General features: G+C 43.7%; 1 protein-coding gene across 2 annotated transcripts; it reads right to left on the bottom strand.

Annotated features, from left to right (window-relative positions):
* Positions 1 to 4,159: 4,159 nt before the first annotated feature.
* Positions 4,160 to 23,805, bottom strand: Churc1 (churchill domain containing 1). Of its 2 annotated transcripts, XM_028876072.2 has the most exons (5): positions 23,699 to 23,805; positions 13,345 to 13,480; positions 11,746 to 11,816; positions 5,467 to 5,570; positions 4,160 to 5,375 (listed from the first exon to the last, which is right to left on the bottom strand). In XM_028876072.2, the coding sequence occupies exons 1-4, from the start codon at positions 23,735 to 23,737 to the stop codon at positions 5,478 to 5,480; spliced, it is 339 nt and encodes a 112-aa protein (XP_028731905.1). In that variant the 5' UTR covers positions 23,738 to 23,805; the 3' UTR covers positions 4,160 to 5,375; positions 5,467 to 5,477. The 2 variants fall into 2 exon arrangements, with proteins under 2 accessions (XP_028731905.1, XP_028731904.1); XM_028876071.2 differs by lacking the exon at positions 4,160 to 5,375 and having other exon boundaries at positions 5,387 to 5,570.
* Positions 23,806 to 25,008: the final 1,203 nt, after the last annotated feature.

The following is a 25,008-nucleotide window of genomic DNA, read 5'->3' as shown; positions in this document are numbered from 1 at the left end:
TCCTAATAGTGCCACTCCTGAGTTATTGGGGGGGGGGGGTTACATTCAAACCACCACAAATGGGTAGTAGAGGAAGGTAGTTATAAATAACAGCCATTTGACCAGCTGCAGAAATGAGGATTTTAATTGACATGAGTATTTGTCATATTTTGTTAAGAATTCATTTATACAGATATTTGTGTTTTCTTTACTCAATTTCTTTATTATATAATGTAACAAGAGTTATCAGTGCCTATAATGTTTAAGATAAAAGATAACAGAATGTCCTTCAAGGAACACTGCCACCAATTCTAAATTTATAATTCATTTTTGGTCGTATGGGGGAAGTTATATCATGTTAGGCATAATTATAATCTGGTTAAATATATAACACACTTGCAATTATATTTGGGATAGTTACATCAGTGTTTAGGCATTGTTGTAACCTGGTTTTGTTTTAATTTGGAAACTAAGCATGACATAAGGAGATATGATTGTGTGTCAAGTTGACAAGGATGGCCTTATGATGCCTATTCTTGGTTGTCAACTTGACAACATCTGGAACTAACTAAAACTCAAATGGCTGGGCACATCTGTGAAGGATTTTTATTTCTTAATTAAATCATTTGAAGTGGGAAGGCACACTTCTAATCCAGATCTTTGAGGTGGGAGGATCCACTTTTAATCTGCGACACACCTTCTGCTGGTAGCCTATATAAAGGAAATGAAAGAGGGAAGCTGGCCCTCTCTGGCAAGTTCATTCCTTCACTGACATTAGAGCCTTCCTCTTGGGGATTCTGGCATACACTAAAGACCAGCTGAGACATGCAGCCTTGTGGACTGAACAACTACTGGAATTTTGGACCTTCCGTTGGTAGACAGTCATTGCTGGAGTAGCTGGACCACAGCCTGTAAGCTGATCTAATAAACCCTCTCCCCCCCCCCCATATAATGCACACACTCTCTCCACCCACTCTCTGTCTGTCTGTCTGTCTGTCTGTCTGTCTATCAAGGATAAAGGGCTAGTAAATAGCAGAGTTGAAAGCTTAGCTTTCAACATAGTGAGTTCCTGGCCAAACAGGGTAAGATTCTGAAAAAAAAAAAAAAAAAAAAAAAAAAATTGTAAAAGCCAGAGGAACAGGAAGTTTGCTGACATTGTGTCTCCCAGAAATATGGATAGATCCATGAACTCCATCAATATGTCTACCTAAACTAGACCAGAACAAGGACACCACTAACAGACAAGCTAACACAGAAGGGAGAGAGGCCTCAATCACAGACAAAGAACTAAGGCAACTAAGAAATGCTGAGATGGGAGAAATCATCTTCCCCAGAGAGCCCCAACTGGTTATTCAGTACCAAGTGGTCAGCCTGAAATGACATACAGAGCAGGTTGTATGTCTACATTTAGGAATATGATATATACATACACACACACACATACACACACACACACACATACACACACACATATGTAACAAAGGAAAAAAGGCAAATGTGAGGGGCAAAGAGGGAATGATGTAATTAGATTTTAATTAAAAAATTTTATAATTATATAATTGTTTTGTTGTTGCTTTTTTGAGACATGGTTTCTCCATGTGTAGTCCTGGCTGTCCTGGAACTTGTTCTGTAGACCAGGCTGGCCTCGAACTCAGAGATCTGGGATTAAAGGCGTGCGCCACGCCTGTCCAGCTTAATTATACAAATTTTTTAAAGGTCAATTATGGAGGCTGGGAGACTGCCCAAGAGTACTTGCTGCTCTTCCAGAGGACTCAAGTTTGGTTCCCAGCACCCACATTCATCGGGAAGGCCACAAATAGCTACAACTCCAGCTCCATGAGATCTGCCATGTTACTCTGATCTCCTTGGGCACCCACATACATGAGGCAAATACACACACACAGAAACATAAAAATAAATATATATATTTTTAAAAAGCTGCCAGTCATGGTGGTGCACATCTTTACTATCAGCACTAGGAGGGAGGCAAAGGCTGGAGGATGTCTGTGACTGTGAAGCAAGCCAGAATTACAGTTAGTCCAGGCCAGCCGGGGCTACATAGTAAGATCCTGTCCCCAAACATACAAACAAATCACACAGCTCAAGTCACACAGCTCAAGTCAGACAGAATTCCAGCACAGAGGAGAGGAAGTGGGCACAAGTCCTACCCCCAGCCAAGAAGCTATTTGCAACTGGCGGGTGCTGGGGAAGGGAAATAACTTGTCTCCAACGGCATGTCACTGGGTCCGTTAACCACACTCCAGGGCAGGCCCATCTCAGTAGCTGGCCCACACAAGCAGTCGCCATGGTTACTCTGTAGTTGTTTGAAGAGAAAGACAAGGAAGTTGGGTGGGTAGGGAGGTGAGGATCTGGGAGGAGTTGGGGAAGGGGAAAGAATGTCAACATAGTGTATGAAATTTAAAAAAGTAAATAAAAACATAAAAAGGAATATAACTAACTTACCAACAAAACACATCAAAATCAAAAGCCAGTCAGGTAGATTCCTGATTGGTCATCTAAGATGAGTAAAGAGAAAGATGCCAGGACAGTTGAGGTTCTAATACCCACAGTGACTGCCTTTCAGTAGTAGAGACTAATGAATATCTGCCTTTCTTTGATTTGAACAGAAAAATGAGAAACCAGCAGAACTAGATTTAAGACATTTTTATTGTTAGACCCCCAGAAGAATTCCTCAAGATGATAGAGTGTCACAAGGCACAACACTCAGCTGGCTGAGTAACAGTGAAATAAAGAGACTGGATCTTGTGTTTGGAAATTTTCTAAGCTATATCCAAACAGGTGGATAACTTTACAATACTCTGTGGTAGATGAGGTGTCTTCAGGGCACACAGGATCATACTCTCCAGCTTCAAATGACGAGGCTAGAATGTCAGCAGACTCCAGAAGGGGCCACTCAGAGGCTGCAACCGCTCCCTGCTGCTATTACAGAAATGAAGCAGTTGTCTGCCTTTGGATTCATTTTCTGAAACGGTTTCCTCAGCAGGTCAGATATAGATTTGCAGCAAAATGGAAAGTATTTTCCAGGAATAAACAAACTGGCCCTTCTGGAGCAGCTGACTGATGTTTCTGAATAATAAATCTCTGTCTGACACGCCTAGGTCCTGCAGAGGGCCGTCACCGACCCTGAACCGACGACCTCTTCCTCACCTGGCAGCTTTATACGTCATGTTCACTGGCGCTACCACTGGGAGGAGGTCACACGGTAGCACGTGACTTTGAGCTGCCCGTTTCATGCAGGTTCTTCCTGGCTCTCAAAGTGCATTACAAGGGCCCCACACTCATGACAGTGTGAGTGAGTGTGTTCACTGGCTGCAAGGGCCCCACACTCATGACAGTGTGAGTGTGTTCACTGGCTGCAAGGGCCCCACACTCATGACAGTGTGAGTGTGTTCACTGGCTGCAAGGGCCCCACACTCATGACAGTGTGAGTGTGTTCAGTGGCTGCAAGGGCCCCACACTCATGACAGTGTGAGTGTGTTCACTGGCTGCAAGGGCCCCACACTCATGACAGTGTGAGTGTGTTCAGTGGCTGCAAGGGCCCCACACTCATGGCAGTGTGAGTGTGTTCAAGGCTGTGGCACTGAGCAGCAGTCAAGTGCCACTACTATTACTACTGCTACAGAATAAAAGGTTCCCTGGCATAACACTGTACAGTTGCTCACTTTTTGTGTATCTTAGTGGGGAACCCTTAGATACAATGAAGAAACATTTTTTTTTAAATGAATCCTTTACAGCTGGGTTGTGGTGGCGCACACCTTTAATCCCAGCACTCGGGAGGCAGAGCCAGGCGGATCTCTGTGAGTTCGAGGCCAACTTGGCCTACAAAGCGAGATCCAGGAAAGGCGCAAAGCTATACAGAGAAATCCTGTCTCGAAAAACAAAAAACAATCAAAAAAGATTTTTCTTTTAGTACATTGGGGTTTTGTGTGCATGTATGTCTGTGTGAGGATGCCAGATCCCCTGGAACTTGAGTTATAGACAGCTGTCAACTGTCATGTAGGTGCTGGGAATTGAACCCAGGTCCTTTAGCAGAATAGCCAGTACTCTTAACTGATGAGCCATCTTTCCAGCCCCAACAATTTCGTTTCTGATGCCTATTCCCTTTAAGTTTGGGTGTTAGACTAAGAACTGAAGGCACATCACTGTATCTAGAACTTCGTAGGCTTTCTGAAGTATTTTACATTCACTAGTTCATTTGGGTCTCCTAGCAATACTGCAAGAGGAGTACAATATCACATTCTGTTAGCCTAGTTTTACAGAAACAGGATACTGAAGTCTAGAGTACGGCTCTGTTTAGTGGCTATCTGCTTCCAGAGGACAAGGTGGCCTAAATGCCAGGGCTATGACCACCAAGCCAGTGCTCTTTCAATTATGCACACAACACATTCTATGATCCCTTTGGAGTAAGTGAGATCCTATAAACTTACGTTCCATCCTTGACTCCGATGGATGTCTCTGGTTTCTCCCATGCGTCCTTCCTCTGCGATAGGCTTCCATTTAGGTCCCAGTACATTCAGTTACCATTCCTCCTTAGCCTCCTAGTTTCTCAGATTTTCCTTGTTTTTGAAGACCTTAGTTGCTTTGAAAGATACTATCAGTCTGTAGAACTGAACTTGGTGGTTCTTATGATTACATGGACTATGGCTCTCTGGGAAGAAAAACTCAGAGCTCTTCACACTGCATCATATCAAGAGTGTCTGACATCAAGATGGCGTACCGTTGGCAGGATTAACCTTGACCGCCTGGCTAAGCCAGGGTTTGTTAGGGCTCTCTTCCTTAAAGTCACTCTTTCCCCTCTCCATGCTACTCTGGAAGGAAGGCACACAGCCCACACTGAGGAAGTAGAACCATCGGAAATCCACGCCCCTCCCTCCCTTTCTCTCTCCCTCCCTTATTTATTTTTATCCATCCATCCACCCAATCATTGCTATCACCATGGACCCATGGATACTGACTACACATTCTGGGCTATGATCCAATATCAAGTCACTTATTTTCACATTACTACTGCTGTGTTCACTGGGAGTTCTTGTCTGGCCATCCCTTAATCACTGTGGTTTGTTTTTTGTGGGTTTTTGTTGTTGTTGTTGTTGTTTGTTTATTTATTTTTTGTAGTACAAAATACTCTAAGTTCACCATGTAGAATTCCTGCCCCACTTCATCATTTACTTTTGCAAGGAGTCCTGGATTCCTCTGACAGGAGACCAACCTCTGAGTGCAGGACGTGCATAGGTTCGAGTGGTTTTCTAGCCAAATAACCGCTAGCAAAGACATTTCACTCTGGCTGCCCTGATGTGTACAGGGACCTTCGCAGAGGAGCTCAACTCTAGGAAACAGCAATTCCCCAAATTACTTTTTCTTGCAAGGAGGTAAATCTAAGCAGAAAAAAACCATAAAGAACTGTGTTATTAGACAAACCATTAGGCCCGCTATATTGTGAACCAAGCCAGCACGGTGATAACAGACCCGCAGGAAGCTTAGAACAACAGAGTCATTTGTCGGGGGTCGTCAGGGAGAATACTGATAGTGTCTTCAGCTTTGCCACACAACAGACACAGCATGGTGTACTCCTAGAACAAGACAAAGTGCAAAATCACCTCAAGGGACAGGGAGAAAGATGCTCTACACACGATTGCTCAACAAAGCTTTCCTACAAATGGTCACTGATCATCTTGCTGCACATTAGATTAGCTCTTCAACACCTATTAGCAGGGTTTTACCTTTATTCTGCACACTCCTGGAACCTTTTGTTGACTGACATAAGAACAGCATCTTGAAGGTACACTGCCATCTCTTGGACTAAGAAAGCCACATGTTTTGCTTAGTGCTTCTATTTAAACTAATGAAGATGCCTGGGCTGGGGTCGCATGTAGCTCAGCTGATAAAAGTACTAACCCACCATGCACAAAGCCCCGGCTTCAGGCTCCAGCACTGTACAAACTGGGCATGGTGGCACACAACTGCATCCCAGTACTCTGAAGATGGAGTCAGGAGCCAAAGCCAGCCTAGACTCCATGAGACCTTGTCGCAAAAAAAAAAAAAAAAAAAAAAAAAAGGAAAAAGACTAAGGGCCAGTGAGACAGCTCAGCAGGTGTAGGGCATTTGCTGCTTAAGCTTGGTAACCTGATCTCGGTGACCTTGATCCCACATTGGAAGAATGGACTCCCAAGTGTTGACCTCTGAACTCTACACATGTTCCATGGCAAACATGCACATCACACACATACACAAATAGTAACTGAATAAATGAATTTCTTTTTTTGTTTGTATTGTTTTTCTGTGTAGCCCTGACTGCCCTGGAACTTGTTCTGTATACCAGGCAGGCCTCAAACTCATAGAAATCTCTCTCTGCCTCCCAAGTGCTGGGATAATTGGCTCAAATGAACCTCTTTAAAAAAAAATGAATAAATAAAATAAATAACAAAGTAGATTGGATGTGCATTTCTAAGGACAAATTCTTATTTTTAGGGCCATACCTTTCTAGGATATTTATGCAACAGGAAGGGGAAAAAAGAGACAACATTCTCAAGCTGAAAAAGCTATCTTTATCAGCCCTAGGAAATAAAAAAGTCTATTAAATTCACTAGCATGCCACAGCTCACATTTCAACAGTTAATTGCCCAAGATTTCAGCTATTTAAGTATCTAAGTTTTTATTAAGTTTTATGTGTCTTGTGCTTAAATGTCTAGACTGGCAACAGAAGGGATTTTATTTTAAGCAAGATTCCTTAGGGCAAAGTCCTGTTCTTACAGCTGTCACAGAGTCATTTCCTTTCAACTTTTTATTTAAAATATTTTTGTTTTGTTTAGGAAAACAAGTATCTATGTTGAATCTACTAGTGCCTCCACACCAGATGTTGCTGTCTGGAAATGGATCAGTCCAATGGCGTTTCTCAGTCTGGACAATCACAAGAGAGGACTGCGGAGCCAAACAGTGGCAAGGGCACAAGGTCCCCAAGTGTCAAGACAAGTGCCTTTCCATTGCAACTGGTAAGTCCGACACACAGCAGACAGACAGCGGCGTTTAAAGACTGTTCCTGAAGTCCTCAGGTGGCTAGCCGACTGATTCTCAGTGCTGGAGGTTAAAGCCAGGCCTTGTACACACTAGGCAGGCCTCCTTTCACCGAGCTACCTCTCTGCACTTGGGATTTTAAAGTCTCCTCTACACACCCGGGAGAAATCCATACAGGCTAAAGCTTAGAGAATAGATACTACTCAGGAGCACAACATATAATAAAAATCTACAAGGTATCTACTGTTGTGAACCCACCAGACATCACCACTGGGAAGGCAATCTCTTACTGGAAATGAAGACAAAAGGAACAGTGTGATGGAGAACACTTCTAATCCCACATTTGGGAAACTGAGGCAGGAGGGTCACAAGGCTGAGGTCAGCCTGGGCTATACAGCGAGACCCTGTACACACACACACACACATACACGGAGGGAGGGAGGGAGGGAGGGAGGGAGGGAGGGAGGGAGGGAGGAGGGCCAATAAGTGAAGCTACACACATGGCTGCATTTTGGTGAGAATATGGCTCAGCTGGTGGCGTGCTCTCTCTGCAAGCATGAGGACTAGGGTTTAAACCCCAGTACGGCCCCAAACCAAACAAAACACTAAACAACAACAACATAAAAATATTAATTAAAAGACATATATAGATAGATAAGAAGACAGAGAGCTGGATTTTCAACTAACCTAACTGCTGTCGCGTCTCTAGTGAATGTTTCCATGTTCTGCAATGTGCTGTGTGCAACAGTCAGTCATGAGCAAAGGAAAGAATGCACCCTGACCTTTACAAAAGTAACACCCTTGACTTGGAAAAAAAACCTGACACAACGCACGATATAACCCGGTAAGATTATTCCAGTGAGACTGGTTACACTGGTAACCTCTGATTTACGGGCTGCCAGGACTTCACATTTCATTGTAAGTCAATGATTTGGGATTCCCAAGTAGTCCCCGCGCCAGTGTGTTGTTATATATGTGGCAGTTAGACGCCCAGGAAAACACAGTCTTTTAAATTTGTATTGTACAAAGGCTGTGGGATCTAACCACACATTACAGTGCTTCTGTGGGAAAGTATGCTCAGATTCTAAGCTGAGGTGCTAGGCACCCAGCTCCTTGAGATATCAGGACACCTTTCACCAACCTGGCCAAGTGGGGGAACTTACCACATGCCACCATCGTTAAACTTTTTTAAAAATTATGTATATTTATGTGTGTGCTGCAGATTAACATATGTAAGGGCAATGCCCACAGAGGCCAAAAGAGGGCATGTGGATAGCCTTAATATAAAAGTTTTCAACCTAGCAAAGATTCTGGAGACAGTACCATGTGATCCCTCAGGAAATGAGGAAGAGGAGCACTGAAGAGGAAGAAGGAAAATCCTCCTCCACCGGGAGCAAGGAGGGGAGGGTAACGTTGGACCACCACTTCACATGGGGTATGTATGGAAGAGCTGAGGGAGGAGGGGGAGCTGGGGCCAGCTGCGCAGGGGGAGGAGCCTGAGCTGTGCTGCAGCAATGGCGGCTGTGGACGGCCACCGAGGAGCATAAGAGAATAATTAAAAACCATCTGATGGCTGAGTGTAGGCGGTGGGTCGAGCGAGGGCAGATGCTGGTGAAGTAAGACTGGAGGCAGAGCCCAGATAAGGGACTTTGTTTTCAGGAGGACTGGAAATTATCTAGGCATTGTGACTACAAGCCATCTCCCTTTTCTCTTCTCTTGTTTCTACTCAAAGTAACTGGGGGCTCTTTGAAGGTGGCTACACTCAGTCATAAGGGGAAAGGAGCTGGACCTTGGTCTCAGGGAAGTGCTGTACAACTGCTCTCTCGGGACATAAAGGGCGATGCGATCTCAGTATCTGCTCAGGACTTTCAAAGACCTCACCTGCACTTATGGAACCATGAGAGCTGTAAACACTCGTTTCCTCTCGGAAAGACAGAGATAGGGAGGGGTTTTCAAGCTCATCTCATTTGGCCACTACTATTCCCTGAGACCTTGGTTTTGCTGTAAGTTACACATACCATACAAATATTTTAAGGCATAAATCTTGGACGTTAGAAAGTTATGGTCAAACAAATATAATTAATATCATGAGTGTAATTAAGGAATATCATGAGTAATTTTAAAAAATTAATTTAAAAAGAGTGTCTATAGATGCTGACATAGCCACTCTAGAAAAATCTATCACCCTGCCCCCCAAAAAAGAGTTATGGTCAAGATGTTTAGATTAACCAAAGTATTCCAGATCAGACCCTGACACATGTGACTATGTATGTTCCTACTTCCAACTAAAAATATGAATGAGGTACTAGAGATTGCACAGCAGTTAAGGGCACTTACTCTTCCTACGCTCTTGCAGAAGACCTGGGTTCAGTTTCCAACACCCACATGCCAGCTCACAACCATGTGTGACTTCAATCCCAGGAGATCTAGTGCTCTCTTCCAGCCTCCATGGGTACCAGGTACAGATGTGGTACACATATATACATACATACATACATAAAAATACATACATACATGCAGGCAAAACACTCATACACATATAAAAATAAGTAAAATTTAGAGGCTGGAGAGATGGCGCAGTGGTTAAGTGCACTGGCTGCTCTTCCAGAGGACCTTGATCAATTCCCAGCACCCATGTGGCAGCTCATAACTGTAACTCCAGTTCTAGGGGAATATGACACCTTCTTCTGGCCTCTGTGGGCACTGCATGCACACAGTGCACAGATATACACGAGGGCAAACACCCACACACATAAAAGTAAAATAAAACCTCAAAAAAACTTAAAATAAGTAAAAAATCTAAAAATATGAGTGGAAGGTATTATGCTATTTTATGGTTCTGCTGTGGCTGATTAACTTTTATTTTCCTAAGTAAATACTATCTAAATTTGAATGACTAGAAACAATTCCCTTAGCGTTCTAACCTAATGAACTCTTATCTTGTAGATAAATATGCAGTTCACACAAAGTCAGTCTAAAAGCTTGAAAACAAGCATGTGAGGAGGAGCTCCGTTTTGTCCAGAGCTGGGTCCTGCTGCTGTTGGGGTTCTTTCTGACCACAGACCTGCAGTTCTTCAGCAACCTTGAGCCTACACCAGAGGCCAGAGCTCTTCTGTGCTCTCCTGACTGCAGGAGACTAACATAACAAATGCTTTCCTCTACTAATTCTGCTTTTCTCCCCAACCTTCATAGAGCTATCTTTCAATTTAGCTTAACAAACTATAAAAAAAAAAAAAGGTGGGGGAGGGGGTGGAGAGATGGCTCAGTGGTTAAGAGCACAGGACCCAGGTTCAATTCCCAGCACCCACATGGCAGCTCACACCTGTCTGTAATTCAGTTCCAGGGAGTGACACCCTCACACCAATGCACATAAAAATAAAGTTAAATAAATTATATATATATATATATATATATATATATATATATATATATATATATGTGTGTGTGTGTGTGTATACATACATACACACATATATAATTTATATATAATAATTATATATATATGGCTTACTATACTTGAGAACAAACGGTTGCTCAAATCCACATGCCAACTGGAGCAAACAAAGACAACCTCCTTATCAGATTTTCATACCTGCCAGTAGATATGATAACACCTAGAACTCACTCTGTAGCCCAGGCTGGCCTCGAACTCACAGAGATCCACCTGCCTCTGCCTCCTGAGTGCTGGGATTAAAGGTGTGCACTAACACTGCCACTACCACCCACAGCCCACACTTAAATTAAGCCAACTGTGCAATTCCCACAGCAGGTGGAGAGAAGGCACCACTGCAGTGATCTCATAAAAACCCATAATGGCAGACTAGAGAGGGCTCGGAAGTCAAGGGCGTTGCTGCTCCTGCAAAGGACCCAGGTTTGGTTCCCAGCACCTGAAAGGTGGCTCACAACCATCTGTCACTCCAGTTCTAGGGAATCTAGAGCCCTCTTCTGGTCTCTGTGGGCACCAAGTATTCACATGGTGAGCACGCACTCACACACCACCGAGTGTTCACATGGTGAGCACACACTCACACACCACTGTGCATTCACATGGTGTGCACACACTCACACACCACTGTGCATTCACATGGTGTGCACACACTCACACACCACTGTGCATTCACATGGTGTGCACACACTCACACACCACGAGTGTTCACATGGTGTGCACACACTCACACACCACCGAGTATTCACATGGTGTGCATGCACTCATACCACTGAGTGTTCACATGGTGTGCACACACTCACACACCACTGTGCATTCACATGGTGTGCACACACTCACACACCACCGAGTGTTCACATGGTGTGCACACACTCACACACCACTGTGCATTCACATGGTGTGCACACACTCACACACCACTGTGTATTCACATGGTGTGCACGCAATCACACACCACTGAGTATTCACATGGTGTGCACATGCACATGCACACACACACACACATTAAAACAAATAAATATTTTAAATCTTTTTTTAAAGAAAGAACCCATAATGGGTTAATTAAATAAAATGATAGGGCTGAACTATCATTTGTAAAGCACACATTTTGATCAGCGATTCCTGTGAGGATGCACAAACCCACCCACATTTCAAGTGTCCCAGCTTACACAAGACAGGGCTAGTCTCCTTTAATAACTGCTAGTACTTCATTACAAAAATTGTGTGTAGATGCTCGAGGATACTGTTAGTCTCTATCCCACCTCACTAATACCCACCCAGACATTTACCTGGAATTCATCCATGATACTGAAGGTGTACTCATGTCTGGCCACTACATGATGACAGTTCTTACACAGATCTGCCAAAACAAAGACACACAAACAAGTCTGGGGATGTTTCTTAAAGCAACCAAGTTTCTATTCTTAGCATATAACGCTTAAAGGAATCTTAACTCTCTCACATTTAACACAGCAGGAAACTCACTCGAATACTGACCTTAGGAAATTCCAACTCTATGACAGCATTACCTAATTAGGATCTGAACTCAAAGGCACAATGTGTACATATTAATTCCCACTGAAAGCTACAAACAGATACTTAGGTGCTTTTTTATTTATTTATTTATTTATTTATTTATTTATTTATTTATTTAATCTATTTATTTTTCCATAACTAGGAATCGGATCTAGAGCAGGCACTCTACCATTGACTACATTCTCAACCTTCTTGTCACTTTTTTTGCTTTGTTTTGTTTTTGTTTTTTTCCAAGACAGGGTTTCTCTGTGTAGCCCCAGCTATCCTGGAACCTTGCTCTGTAGACCAGGCTGGCCTTGAACTCACCAAGATCTGCCCACATGCCTCCTAAGTGCTGGGATTAAAGGCGTGCACCACCACCGCCCTTTTGGGTTGAAGTCTCACTAAGTTGCCTAGGCTGGCTTTGAACTTACTCTGTAGCCCAGGCAGGCCTTGACCTTTCAACCTCCTGAGTACCTGAGATCAAGCTGGCAAGATTGAGTAAAGGTGCTTGTCACCAAGTAGCTGGAATAAAAGGCCTTGCTAGCAAGTCTAGTACTGTGTTTTTTAAAGTGTAGACCCATCTGGCTCTGCAAATGCTGTTATTCTCAGGAAAGACAGTCAATGTGCAGCTATACTCAGGCATAGATAAAACAAGTGAATTTGATGGTTAACAAAATAATCTATTAACAATATTAATTAACTATGTAACAACAGTTAATAAACTATGGTTATGTGTGCCAGGTACTCTGTAAACACTTTTTTTTAGCTATCATGTAGCATTCGGGAAACAAAGGCACACTGTGATGAAGTAAACAGACAAGTGCCAACAGAGGTTTGGAGCAAGAATTCTTCACCTAAGAATGTGGCCCCAGAACTGTGGCTCTTACCCACAATGCCCTGTTCCCTCCAACAAAACACACCTTAGAGGAGACACAGACTTTAAAAGGCAGGCAAAAACAAGCAATAAAGTCTCTGCATGTATCTCATTTAAGGTGATAGAAAGTCTTTACAACTGGCTGGGTATGGTGGCACACGTCTACCATCTCAGTGCTGAAGAGGAAGAGACAGGAAGATCCCAAGTTTAGGCTAGCCTGAACTACATAGCAAGACCTGACTCATAAGAAAACAGAAGAAGCCCCTGAGAAATAATTTTTAAACCAATTCCATGCCTGAATCTCACACCTGAATTACCTGCAAAAGTTAGTCACAGTGTGGAGATGCTGGGTAAAAGAAGTCCTAACTGGATTTTCCTCTCAGTAACTGGCCAGTAACTATGTGCTGTAACGTAACACTGAACGCGCCCTCAGAACACCTGTGCGGCACACCTGATCCCTGCTAATGGATTTGCATTTCAAAACGACTCTACTTACGATCATAGGTAACTATTTCTTCTCCATCTTCCTCCTTCAGGGATCTGTTTGTGATCAGCATAAAATCCAGCTTATTGCACACCGCACAGCCTGTGAAGTTCAATAAGAACGATCCATTCTCCAGACAGGTGTTTCCCTAAAGTATGAGATAGGAATTTATTTATACTTTGAAATCTTTGGTGATACTGCTTAACAGACTCAAAAATCTCTACAGGTAAAGACACAGCCAGAACATACCTGCTTGAAGTCCATTTTTAAGTAGCCAGCTTTCCTACAGATTACTACTTACAAATACACTTGAAGTACCTGTTAAACTCATACATCTCTAAGGACTACAAGTGTGTTTACAAGAGAGAGGTCAGGCTGGGGATGAGGCTCAGTGGATTTGCCCAGCACATGTCAGGCCTTAGGTGCGATCCCTGTACCACAGAGCGAACAAACATAACAGAGCTAAATCCAAATATTTAGAAATAACAAGGAGGGGGCTGGACAGGTGGCTCAGAGGTTAGAAGCATGGGCTGTTCTTCCAAGGACCTGGGTTCAATTCCCAGTACCCACATGGTAGCTTGCAACTACTGTCTGTAACTCCAGTTCCATTCATAAATAGGAACAATGTGTTTTCCTGACTTAAAAAAAGAAAGAAAGAACAAGGAAAAACAACATTCAATATGAAAAAGAAATTAGAAAATTTTAGAAGTACTTCTAAAGGAACAGCCATAAAACTAGAATTAAGAGCCAGGCAGTGGTGGCGCATGCCTTTAATCCCAGCACTCAGGAGGCAGAGGCAGGCAGATCTCTGTGAGTTCGAGGCCAGCCTGGTCTACAGAGTGAGTTCCAGGACAGCTAGAGCTACACTGAGAAAAACTCTGTCTCAAACAACAAAACAACTAGAATTAAGTCACTCAAAATAAAAACAGTGAGTCAATGCTAACGGTGACTATACACACTGTGAAATAGCTTCTCTCAAGCCTTTATTAATACCACAAAATAGAGGAAAGCATGCCAGCAACAGATTTCAGCCTTTAAGGGTAAGTGTGACTGAGGCAGAGAAGGTTAAGCACTCCAGTTGACCAGACTGATACAATGGCAAAGAAACTAAATAGATTGCTGGTTAGAGAGAAATCTCTGCTAAGGACGCTATTAACAACTGTGAACGGCATTTTATAGATCATCTAATCCAGTTCTAGGCAACAGCGAGTATTTCTGTTTTTTAAATAGATATTTTATTATGGGGGGAGGCAGTGTGCATGTGCCAAGGCTCCATGTGTAGAAGTCAGAGGACAACTCTGTGGAGGCCTTCCACCCTTGTGCTGGTTCTGGGCATTGAACTCGGGACAACAGGCTTGGACAGCAGGCTTGGACAGCAGGCTTGGACAGCAGGCTTGGACAGCAGGCTTGGACAGCAGGCTTGGACAGCAGGCTTGGACAACAGGCTTGGACAACAGGCTTGGACAACAGGCTCTTTTAGGCACTGAGCCACCTCCCCTGCCTGGCTGAGCATTTTTTAAAACGATTTATTTATGTGCATTGGTGTCTGCCTACATCTGTGTCTGTGTAAGGGTGTTGGATACCTGGAACTGGAGTTACAGACAGTTGCGAGCTGCCATGTGGGTGATGGGTATTGAACCTGGGTCCTCTACAGGAGGAGCCAGTGCTCTTAACCGCTGAGCCATCTCTTCGGCCCCGGCTGAGCATTTTTAATAATTACTATGATATAAAAATCAATTGCAACATTTCTCCAAAGCATCTGTGTACCTGATGCCACACACACAGCTCCAGGGCTGACTCAAGGGTGAGCCAAATGTGTTAGTGGAGGAAGAGCCATCTCAAACAGCACAGTGAAGTCCTCCTGGTTCGCTGTACCACAATTAATCTCTCCCTTCTGAGGGTGTCTTACCTCTGTGTATTAAGGAACAGATTAGTTCTGGAGGAGGAATTAAGATATGACTATATGGGGCTGGAGAGATGGCTCAGAGGTTAAGAGCACTGGCTGTTTTTCTAGAGGACCCGGGTTCAATTCCCAGCACCCACATGACAGCTCACAACTATAACTTCAGTTCCAGGGGATCCCACACCCTTACATAGACATGCATGCAGGCAAAACATCAATGTACATTAAATAAATAGTTTTTTTAAAAAAAGATATGACTATATGGTTTAAGAGATATGATGTGAAAGACACTGACTTAAGATACTTTGAAGAAAAAAACCAAACAGACCTTGGAATTGTAGGCTTCCAGCAGGAAAACATTACTAGGTATAATTTACAGAGTAAAGGTTATTATGCTGGTTTGTATTTGTCAACTTGACACAACTGGATCTGGAGAGAATCCCAATTGAGGACCTCTCTCCATTCAACTTGCCTGGTGGCATGTCTTTGGGGCATTTTCTTGATTAATGACCAATGTGGGAGGGCCGGCCCACTATGGGCAGTGCCACCCCTGGGTAGGTAGGAGGGTCAGGACTGTATAAGAAAACAAGCTGAGCAACCCATAGAAAGAAAGGCAATAAGCAGCATTTCTCCATTGGTGCTTGCCTGACTTCCCCCAACACAAACTCTGGGACAGGCAAGGCAAACAGACCCTTCCCTCCCCAAGTTGTTTTTGGTCAGGGTGTTTATCATACCCTGGACAATGAATGTGCAGCTGAAGTTTTCTCTGGTCCTGCCCGGCCCCACAGACCCTGCAGCTGCTTATAAAATGAATCACTCAGAAGCTTATATTAATTAAAACTCCTCAGGCATTAGCTCAAGCCTGCCACTGACTAGCTCTTACATTTAAACTCAGCCCATTTCTGTTAATCTATATGTTGCCACATGTTCTGTGGCTTTACCTGTGTGCCGTTACATGATGCTTCCTGGATGGTGGGCTGGCGTCTACTGACTCAGCCTTCCACTCCCCAGAATTCTTGTCTATTTATCCCACCTATACTTTCTGCCTGGCTACTGGCCAATCAGCATTTTATTTATCAACCAATCAGAGCAACACATTCACAGCATACAGAACATCCCATAGCATGAATGACTTTAAATGAATGTATCGTCAGGCAACCCCACCAACTTTATGAAAATATGGACTACTTTCCTGGGAAGCTCCTTCACTCTCTGTAGTCTATCTCCAACATCCATAGCATATCTGAGACCCAATGATATTATTCTCTTTGCAATCTTTCATGTTCCAGAATTTTATGTAAATGGAATGAGAATATTCTTTTGTTACTGGCTTCTTCTGCTCAATATAACACCTATGCTTATCATTGCTTTATACTGTCAAGTACTATTCCATGTATTTGGCTGATGGTGGGCATTTGGATTGTGTTCAGTTTGGGGCTATTATGAATAAAGCAACTATGAAGATTCATGTACAAGTCTTGTACAGACACAGGTCTTCTCTGCTCTTGGTAAATGCCTACAAATTCAATTTCTGGGTCACATAGGTTACTTTTTAAGTGGTACTTTTGAACTTTTAAGAAGTTACCAAATGCTTCTCCCAAGTTTTCCTATTATTATTATTATTTATTTTTTTGAGGCAGGGTTTCTCTGTAAGTTTTTTTGTAACTCACTCTGTAGACCAGGCTGTCCTGGAACTCACTCTGTAGACCAGGCTGTCCTGGAACTCAGAGATGCAGCTGTCTCTGCCTCCCAAGTGCTGGGATTAAAGGTGTGTGCCACCATCTCCCAGCCTCCATTTAAAAAAAAGTATGTGTATGTGCGTGGTCTGTTTGTGGGTTTGTGTAAGTTCTGTCCAAGTGCTCATGGAGGCCAGAGTCCTTGGATCCCCCTGGAGCTGGAGTTACAGCTAGTGGTGAGCTGCCTGATGAGCACTCTGGGAACTGAACTCTGGTCTCTGCAAGAGCAGTGAGTGCTCTTAACCACTGATCCCTCTCTCGCCTCAAGTTCTCCATTTTACACACTTGTCACCAACGCGTTATTTCCCCTCGGTACTGCCACTTTTTACTTTCGCCACTCTAGTGGTGTAGAGTGGGACTCTTACCACAGCTTGCATGTCCCCAGTGGCTCAGTCTTCCTGGTGTCCATTTACATTTTTTATGAGGTGCCCATCCAAATTTGTTCTTGCCCCCCCCCTTTTTGTTTTAGACAGGGTCTTGCTGTGTAGCCATGGCTGGCCTGGGCTGTTAAGCATGCTTAGAAAAGGTGATTTATATAAAACCCTGATAAGACTTGTAAAGTTACACAGTATACAAGAATAAATGGCTAAAAACTATGAAAATGAGTATGACAGTAAAGATTATTAGTTTGATAGTAGAGTATAAAATCTTACAAATTTGGCCGGGCAGTGGTGGCACACTCTTAATTTCATCACTTGGGAGGCAGAGGCAGGTGAGTTCAAGGCCAGCGTGATCTACAGAGTGAGTTCCAGGACAGTTAAGGACTATTACACAGAGAAAGCCTATCTCGAAAAAACCAAACACATACACACACACACAGGAAAAAAAAAAACTTACAAATTTGAGGGCCTGGCATACTGCCAAGTGCCTTTAATCCCAGCACTCAAGAGGCAGGGGCAGGCAGATCTCTGAGTTAGAGGCCAGCATGGTCTACAGAGTGAGTTCCAGGACAGCCAGAGCTACATAAAGAAACACTGTCTCGGGCTGGAGAGATGGCTCAGCCGTTAAAGGCTAGGCTCACAACCAAAAATATAAGAGAAACATTGTCTCAAAAAACAAACAACAACAAAAAAAACTCCAAACCTACTCACACAATTGTTTCAGTGACTATATATCTAACCTATATATTATTTTAATTCCATTTAATTCTATTAAGACAATCTGAGTATATGAATTTTGATAGCTGTTTTAAATGAAGCATATAAACGTAATTATATATACATATATATATAAAACTAATTCAGAGATTTTTGTATCCGATTCAATTATTAGTTCATTTCTGCAGCACCACTGAATCATTACAGAGCAGGAAGCTAAAAGGGAAGACATGAAACATAAGTTTCATTCACACTGTGTTGAAATATTTTGTTACAATTTTAGAAAATGAAATATAGTTTTAGCCTATGGTGGGACTTCTTGCTCAGCCTTGATGCAGGGGAAGGGGCTTCGTCCTGCCTCAACTGAACGTACCGGGTTTCGCTGACTCCCCATGGGAGCCCTTACCTATAGAGGAAGAGATGGGGGTGGGGTGGGGGATGGGGAGGAGGCTGGGGGGGAGCAGGAGGAGGGGTGAGAGGGGGATCTGTGGTTGGTATGTAAAATGAATAAAAAAATTTCTTAAGGAAAAAAAATAAAATTTTAGTTCCAACTGTTTTGTAAAATGTTTTTCTTGAAAAAAGGTTTCGGCCGGGCGTTGGTGGCGCACGCCTTTAATCCCAGCACTCGGGAGGCAGAGGCAGGCGGATCTCTGTGAGTTCGAGGCCAGCCTGGGCTACCAAGTGAGTTCCAGGAAAGGCGCAAAGCTACACAGAGAAACCCTGTCTCGAAAAACCAAAAAAAAAAAGAAAAAAGAAAAAAGGTTTCATCATGGAGATTTTAAAGAGTGGGGTTTGAGGGCAGCAAGATGGCTCATCAGGCAAAAGCGACTGCAACACCAGTGACGACCTGAACTGCATTCCTGAAGCCCAAGGCGGAGGACAGGGGACTCCTGAGAGCTGACCTCTGACCTCCACACACGCACCCCAGCATACCCACATCCACACACAAAATAATAATCAGTTTATACATATATATAATATCAGGAAACTGGTAGTCCGTCTTCAAGTGAATTCAGGCTTGAACTCAAGGTCTCAGTGGAGCATTACAGGCCAGTAGGCTAGAACCCTGTCGGGAATCTAGTTTAGGGTGTTCTAGTCTTTGAGACGCACCCACCCAAAGATAAATAATTAAATATCACTTACTGTGTACTTAGGAGCTTCCTAACAAAGCCATCCGGAGGTCTGCATAGTGAGTTTTAAGACAACCAGACAGCTCTGTAGAGAGACTATGTCTTTAAAAAAAAAAAAAAAAAAAAAAAAGGCTTCCTAACAGCTGCCTCTATTTTATTTTATTTAGTTTTTTGAGACAGCGCTTCTCTGTGTAGCCCAGGCTGCCCTGGAACTCACTCTGTAGACCAGACTGGCCTTGAACTCAGAAATCCACCTGCCTCTCAAGCACTGGGATCAAAGGCATGCACCGTCCCCACCTGGCTTCTATTCTTATTCTTTAAAACATGCTATGGTGCACACCCACACACATACATGCAATAAAAAATAATAAAAATAAATCTTTGAAAATATATGCCTGACTTAATTGAAAGGATCTCTATTCTGGCAAAAAAAATTTCCATCTATGAATGGGAATTAACCATTCTAAATGGTCACTTAGCTTTTACTGAACAAAACTGCCCTGAATTCCTTTAAAGTCCTCCATCCCATGTCTGAAGTTGCATGGGAAACTTTCTTAATATCTACCCACTAGTTATTTCTAAATATGTCTTCTCAAATTCCAAAGAAACATTTAATTCATTCTCATGACAGCCCTTTAATTATTTAAACCAGAATAAAAGCAAGAGAATGCTTCAGAATAGCACTTTCTAGGCTTTCCAGAATCTTCTCTAACTTTCACCCTTCAATTTTGACAGTCTATCTCTCTTTTATTACACCTCTGTATTTATTTTGGGGGTACACACTTGTACCCCATATGGAGGGCAGAGGACAACTTGCAGAAGTTGGTTCTCTGCAACCACGTGAGTCCTAGGGATGGAACTTGGGTCATCAGGCTTGGCAGGCAGGTGCCTTGCCCTGCGCTAAGCCATCTTGCCAGGCCAGGGCATCCTTTAGTCTGTACTATTGTTTTTACTCTGAATAAAGTTATCTTACTACTTCTGGAGAGGTGGTGAAAAGAATAAACCTCTCTATTTAAAGATGAAATTTTTTAAATTATATATGTCCTTGTCTGTGTGCGGGTGTTTGCATAATGAATGCAGGTGCCTGTGGAGGCCAGAGGAGGATGCTGGACACCCTGTCCCCCTCCCCACACCTCACACCTCACCCCAGGGGCGGGGGCAGAGTTACAGGCTGCTGTGAGCTGCTGGCCTGAGTGGTGGGAACTGATCTGAATTTTCTGCCGCAGCATCAAATGCTCTTGACTTCTGAGCCATCTCTCTAGGCCCTAACCGGCTCTGTTAATAAGCTCCACGGGGAACTTTCCCTCACAGTCCCCAGTGGGCAATGCTCATTAAGACTCATAAAAACCTCTTTCTAGATATTAAAGCATAAACTAACACAATATAGAAAAATAATAAAATCAGAAACATACAGAATAACAAATAATTACAAGCAAACTACAGAACCACCAGTCAAGTCAAAAAACCACTTCTTACATTCCAGAAACTTCTCCCTCATTCTTTTTGTTTAAAACTTGTCTTTATTTTATGCATACGAATGCCTGCCAGGTACTCATGGAAGCCAGAAGAGGAAGTTGGGTCCCCTGGAACAGGAGTTATAGACAGTAGCTAGCTGCCATGTGGGTACCGGGAACTGAATCCAGCTCCTTCTCAACAGCACCACTGAGCAATTTCCCTGGTCCCTTATACAACCCTCTTGAGCATACTCTGTTTAGCAGCCATCAATACAATGACTTCATAGAAGCTTCTTCCTTTCCAAGCAGGAAAGTCTTACTGTATTTTAGTTGGCTTAATTTAAAATTGCACCTTATGAGTCTTTATCAATACTGTCAGACTAAAGTCAGACTTTCGTTGCCCTAATTCAGGGTTCCTCAACCTAGCACTACTGACCTTAAGGCATACAGGCCTCTGTTTTGATAGCTGTCCTGTATACTGCAGCAGAACAGTTGGTCCCTACCCATTAGCTGTCCAGTAGGTCCTCCATTCTGACCATCAAAGATGTCTCTAGCTGGGCGGTGGTGGCGCACGCCTTTAAATCTGAGCACTTGGGAGGCAGAGGCAGGCAGATCTCTGTGAGTTCAAGCCCAGCCTAGTCTACAGATCAAGTTCCAGGACAGCCAGGGCTACCCAGAGAAACCCTGCCTTGAAAAACAAACAAACAAGTCTTTGCATACTGCCAAATGCCCCTGGGAGGCAAAACCACTCCCACCTGAGAGCCACACAAAGTTGATTTGCTTTCACGACTCTACTTGTATGATATTCCTTTTTATGAAGTTTGTTCTGCTCTAGTCTACTATTTCAAATAAAGCTCTTATAAGCATTCTTATACACACTGCCAGATGTGCACATGCATTTGTCTAGAATAAACACTTCTGTGCCATTTCAGTGTACATTTAAATTTGATAATGAATGCTAACTTTTATAAACCAAATAAATGGTTGTACCATATGAAAATTAATATTATATAACAATCTCAAAAGACTTACATATCACTATATATAGAGAGAGATAGACAGATAGATAGATACAGATATTGTTTGTTGCTGGAGGGCTTCTCTCCAGGTTCCCCAAGCCCCGCAGTCCCACAATCCACTTATAAAATAATCACTCAGACGCTTATATCACTTATAAACTGTATGGCCGTGGCAGGCTTCTTGCTAACTGTTCTTTTATCTTAAATTAACCCATTTTTATAAATCTATAGCTTGCCACGTGGCTGGTGGCTTACCTGCGTCTCTACATGCTCTTCTCCTGGCGGTGGCTGCAGTGTCTCTCTTCCTTCTTCCTGTTTCCCCAATTCTCCTCTCTCTTTGTCCCACCTATACTTCCTGCCTGGTCACTGGCCATCAGTGTTTATTTATATAGAGTGATATCCACAGCAATTGTTTGTTTTGTTTTGCTTTGTTTTTTGAGACAAGGTTTCTCTGTGGAGCCCTGACTGTCCTGGAACTTGATTTGTAGACCAAGCTGGCCTTGAACTCTGATCTGCCTGCCTTTGGCTCCCAAGCGCTGGGATTAAAGGTGTGCACTGTCACCACCACCTTGCAAAATATTAAGAGAAAGAGCTATGAAGATGCTTTACTTCTCAACCAACGCAAGAAAGCCTTCATCTTGCTCTTTTCACTGGGTTTCTCTCCTCTAACTTAATCACAATCATCCAAAAGCCACTTTATTTGGATGGAAAACACTGCAATCCCATTTCCTATCAGTTTTCCCTTTCACTAACTGTCAATCATACTCTCCCCAAACTGCAAGTTCTTACACAGCCGGAAAGCTGCCTTGTGAGTCATTCTTTTACAGCAGTGGTTCTCAACCTTCCTAATGCTGCGACCCTTTAATACAGCTCCTCAGGGTGTGGTGACCTCCAGCCATAACATTATTTAATTGCAGCCGGGCCGGTGGCCCGTACACATTTAATTCCAGCACTCTGGAGGCAGAGCCAGGAGGATCTCCGTGAGTTCGAGGCCAGCCTGGTCTACAGAATGAGATCCAGGACAGGCACCAATACTACACGGAGAAACCCTGTCTCGAAAAAAAATAAGTAAAATTATTTCATTGTTACTTCTTAACTGTAATTTTGCTACTCTTATAAATCGTAATGTAAACATCTGTATTTTCTGATGGTCTCAGGCCTCCCCTGTGAAAGGGTTGTTCAACCCGCAAAGGGGTCAAGACCCACAAGTTGAGAACCACTGCTTTACTGCCTAACCAAACATCAATGTGCAATAAAAGAATGAGGAAAGTCAAGCCTCGATACTTTCTAAGCCTGAGAGGAACAAGACGTTAAAGGCTGGGAGTACTGATCTGTTGGCAGAGTGCCTGCGCCTGGCAGGTACAGGCTCCAAGTTCCATCCTCAGCACCGAGAAGGGACGGAGGACGGAAAAGACAGGAGGGGGTTTCTCAGTCTAGTCTTGGCTCTCACACTGGGGTAAGTGGTCGTTCCTCTCTGGGCATCTGTTCTGCCAACTTCAAACGTAGGTTAGAACAAGAGGCTGGGCGCGGATGGAGCTCAGCTAGCTGATGGGCGGCTTACCTAGCATGCACCAAGCCCTGGGTTCTATCCCTAACATCATATAAATTGGGTCCAGGAGCGCACGCCTGTGATGTTCAAGACCATCGTCGGCTAGATCGTGAGTTTGAAGCCAGCCTGGGCTACACGAGACCTGTCTCCGAAAAAAAACGTGGGTTCTAACATGACCTCAGAGGTTCATCCAAAGCCAGAATTAGATAAAAGAATGTCATCAAATCGAGCTGAAGGATGAAGCCGGGATGGCTGTGAGGGACTGAGGGGCTGCTGTCAATCCGGGTGAGGTTTCCGGGTTGTCCCTAGAAACACGGGAGAACCGGAAGGACCGCTGACGTCCGCCACCAGGGAGGGGACCAGCCGCCGGGAGACCAGGGTCACTGGGATGACAGGACTGCAGAGGGGGCCCTGGCCTGTCTGGGAATGTCGGCCGAAGACTGAGCCCGAGGGAGGCGCTCCGCGCCCACTTGCTCACCCGATTGGGGTACTCCTTCTTCACACAGTCCCCACACATCGCCACACCATTCACCGAGAACGTCCCCCTGCGAGTCCCGGAAGACGAAACCTCGCGAGAGCTGAGACCGCTGTCGCCGCATGCGCCCTAAATACTCCACGCGGGGCTCCAAGTCTCCGCCCATAGCAACGGTTGTTAGGCGGGGCGCACTGCCGTTTCCCGGCAACGAGGGGGCTTGTAAGCAAAACTCTAGTAGGGAAAAGAGCTGAGAGCTGGGCGGTGGTGGCGCACACCTTCAATCCCAGCACTCGGGAGGCAGAGGCAGGAGGATCTATGTGAGTTCGAGGCCAGCCTGGTCTCTACAGAGCAAGTTCCAGGACAGTCAGGGCTACACAGAGTAAACCCTGTCTCAAAAAAACAAAAACACGCCCCCCCCACCCCCCCAAAAAAAACCCAAAAAAGATCTGAGGAATCAAAGCTCAAAGATGTGTCTAAACTGGGAAGCAGGTCTGAGCCTGGGTGAACTTCTAATAGGCACCTTCTTGAACTCTGATTTGAAAAAAAAAATCGCAATACTACAAGATAGGGAGTTGTTTTTCCTTGCTTCCATTTACTCCAGATTAAAAACAACAACAGAATAATAGTTTCAATACCATTTTGTGCTATAATAAGAGATCAGAGATCAGAGCTCAAAGGGAGTAAGCAGGTTTTGGGAAGAGACAGAGTGCTGATGAGAATCTACTAAAATATTTAAATTAGATTCTTATCTTTCATCTGGTACAAAAATCAATTCAAAATGGATCAAAGCCCTTTATCTAAAACCGGAAACACTGAGCCATCCAGAAGAAAACATAAGAGATACCTTTCAAGATATTGGGTTGGGCAAGAAATTTTCGAATAGAGCACTAACTAACCCAAACTAACAGGAACTAACCCAAAGTATCGACAGCCTGGACTTCATGAAAAAGTTTCTGTTCAGCAGAGGACACATCAGCAGAGCAAATAGTCCACAGCATGGGAGAAAATCCTCACCAGCCACACTTCAGACAGGGGGCTAATAGCCAGAATTTACAGAAATTGCAGAAAGTAAATACCAAGGAAATAAAACTCCCGGTGTGAGAATGGCCGTCATCAATACACCTAACGACAAATGTTGGAGAGGGTGTGAAGAGAAAGGAACCCATTCACGGTTAGTGGGGGGTGAAAATTAATACAACCATTGTGGAACTCAGTTTGGTGATCGCTCAAAAAAATTCAAACTAGAACTATGACATGACCTTGCTGTTCCACTGCTGGGCACTTACCCAGAAAACTCCATGCCCTAACTCAGG

Source organism: Peromyscus leucopus, chromosome 14 (genome assembly GCF_004664715.2).
Source record: "Peromyscus leucopus breed LL Stock chromosome 14, UCI_PerLeu_2.1, whole genome shotgun sequence".
Classification (NCBI taxonomy): domain Eukaryota; kingdom Metazoa; phylum Chordata; class Mammalia; order Rodentia; family Cricetidae; genus Peromyscus; species Peromyscus leucopus.
Note: the sequence above shows the minus strand (reverse complement) of the source record. Positions and strands in the feature narration are given on the sequence as shown.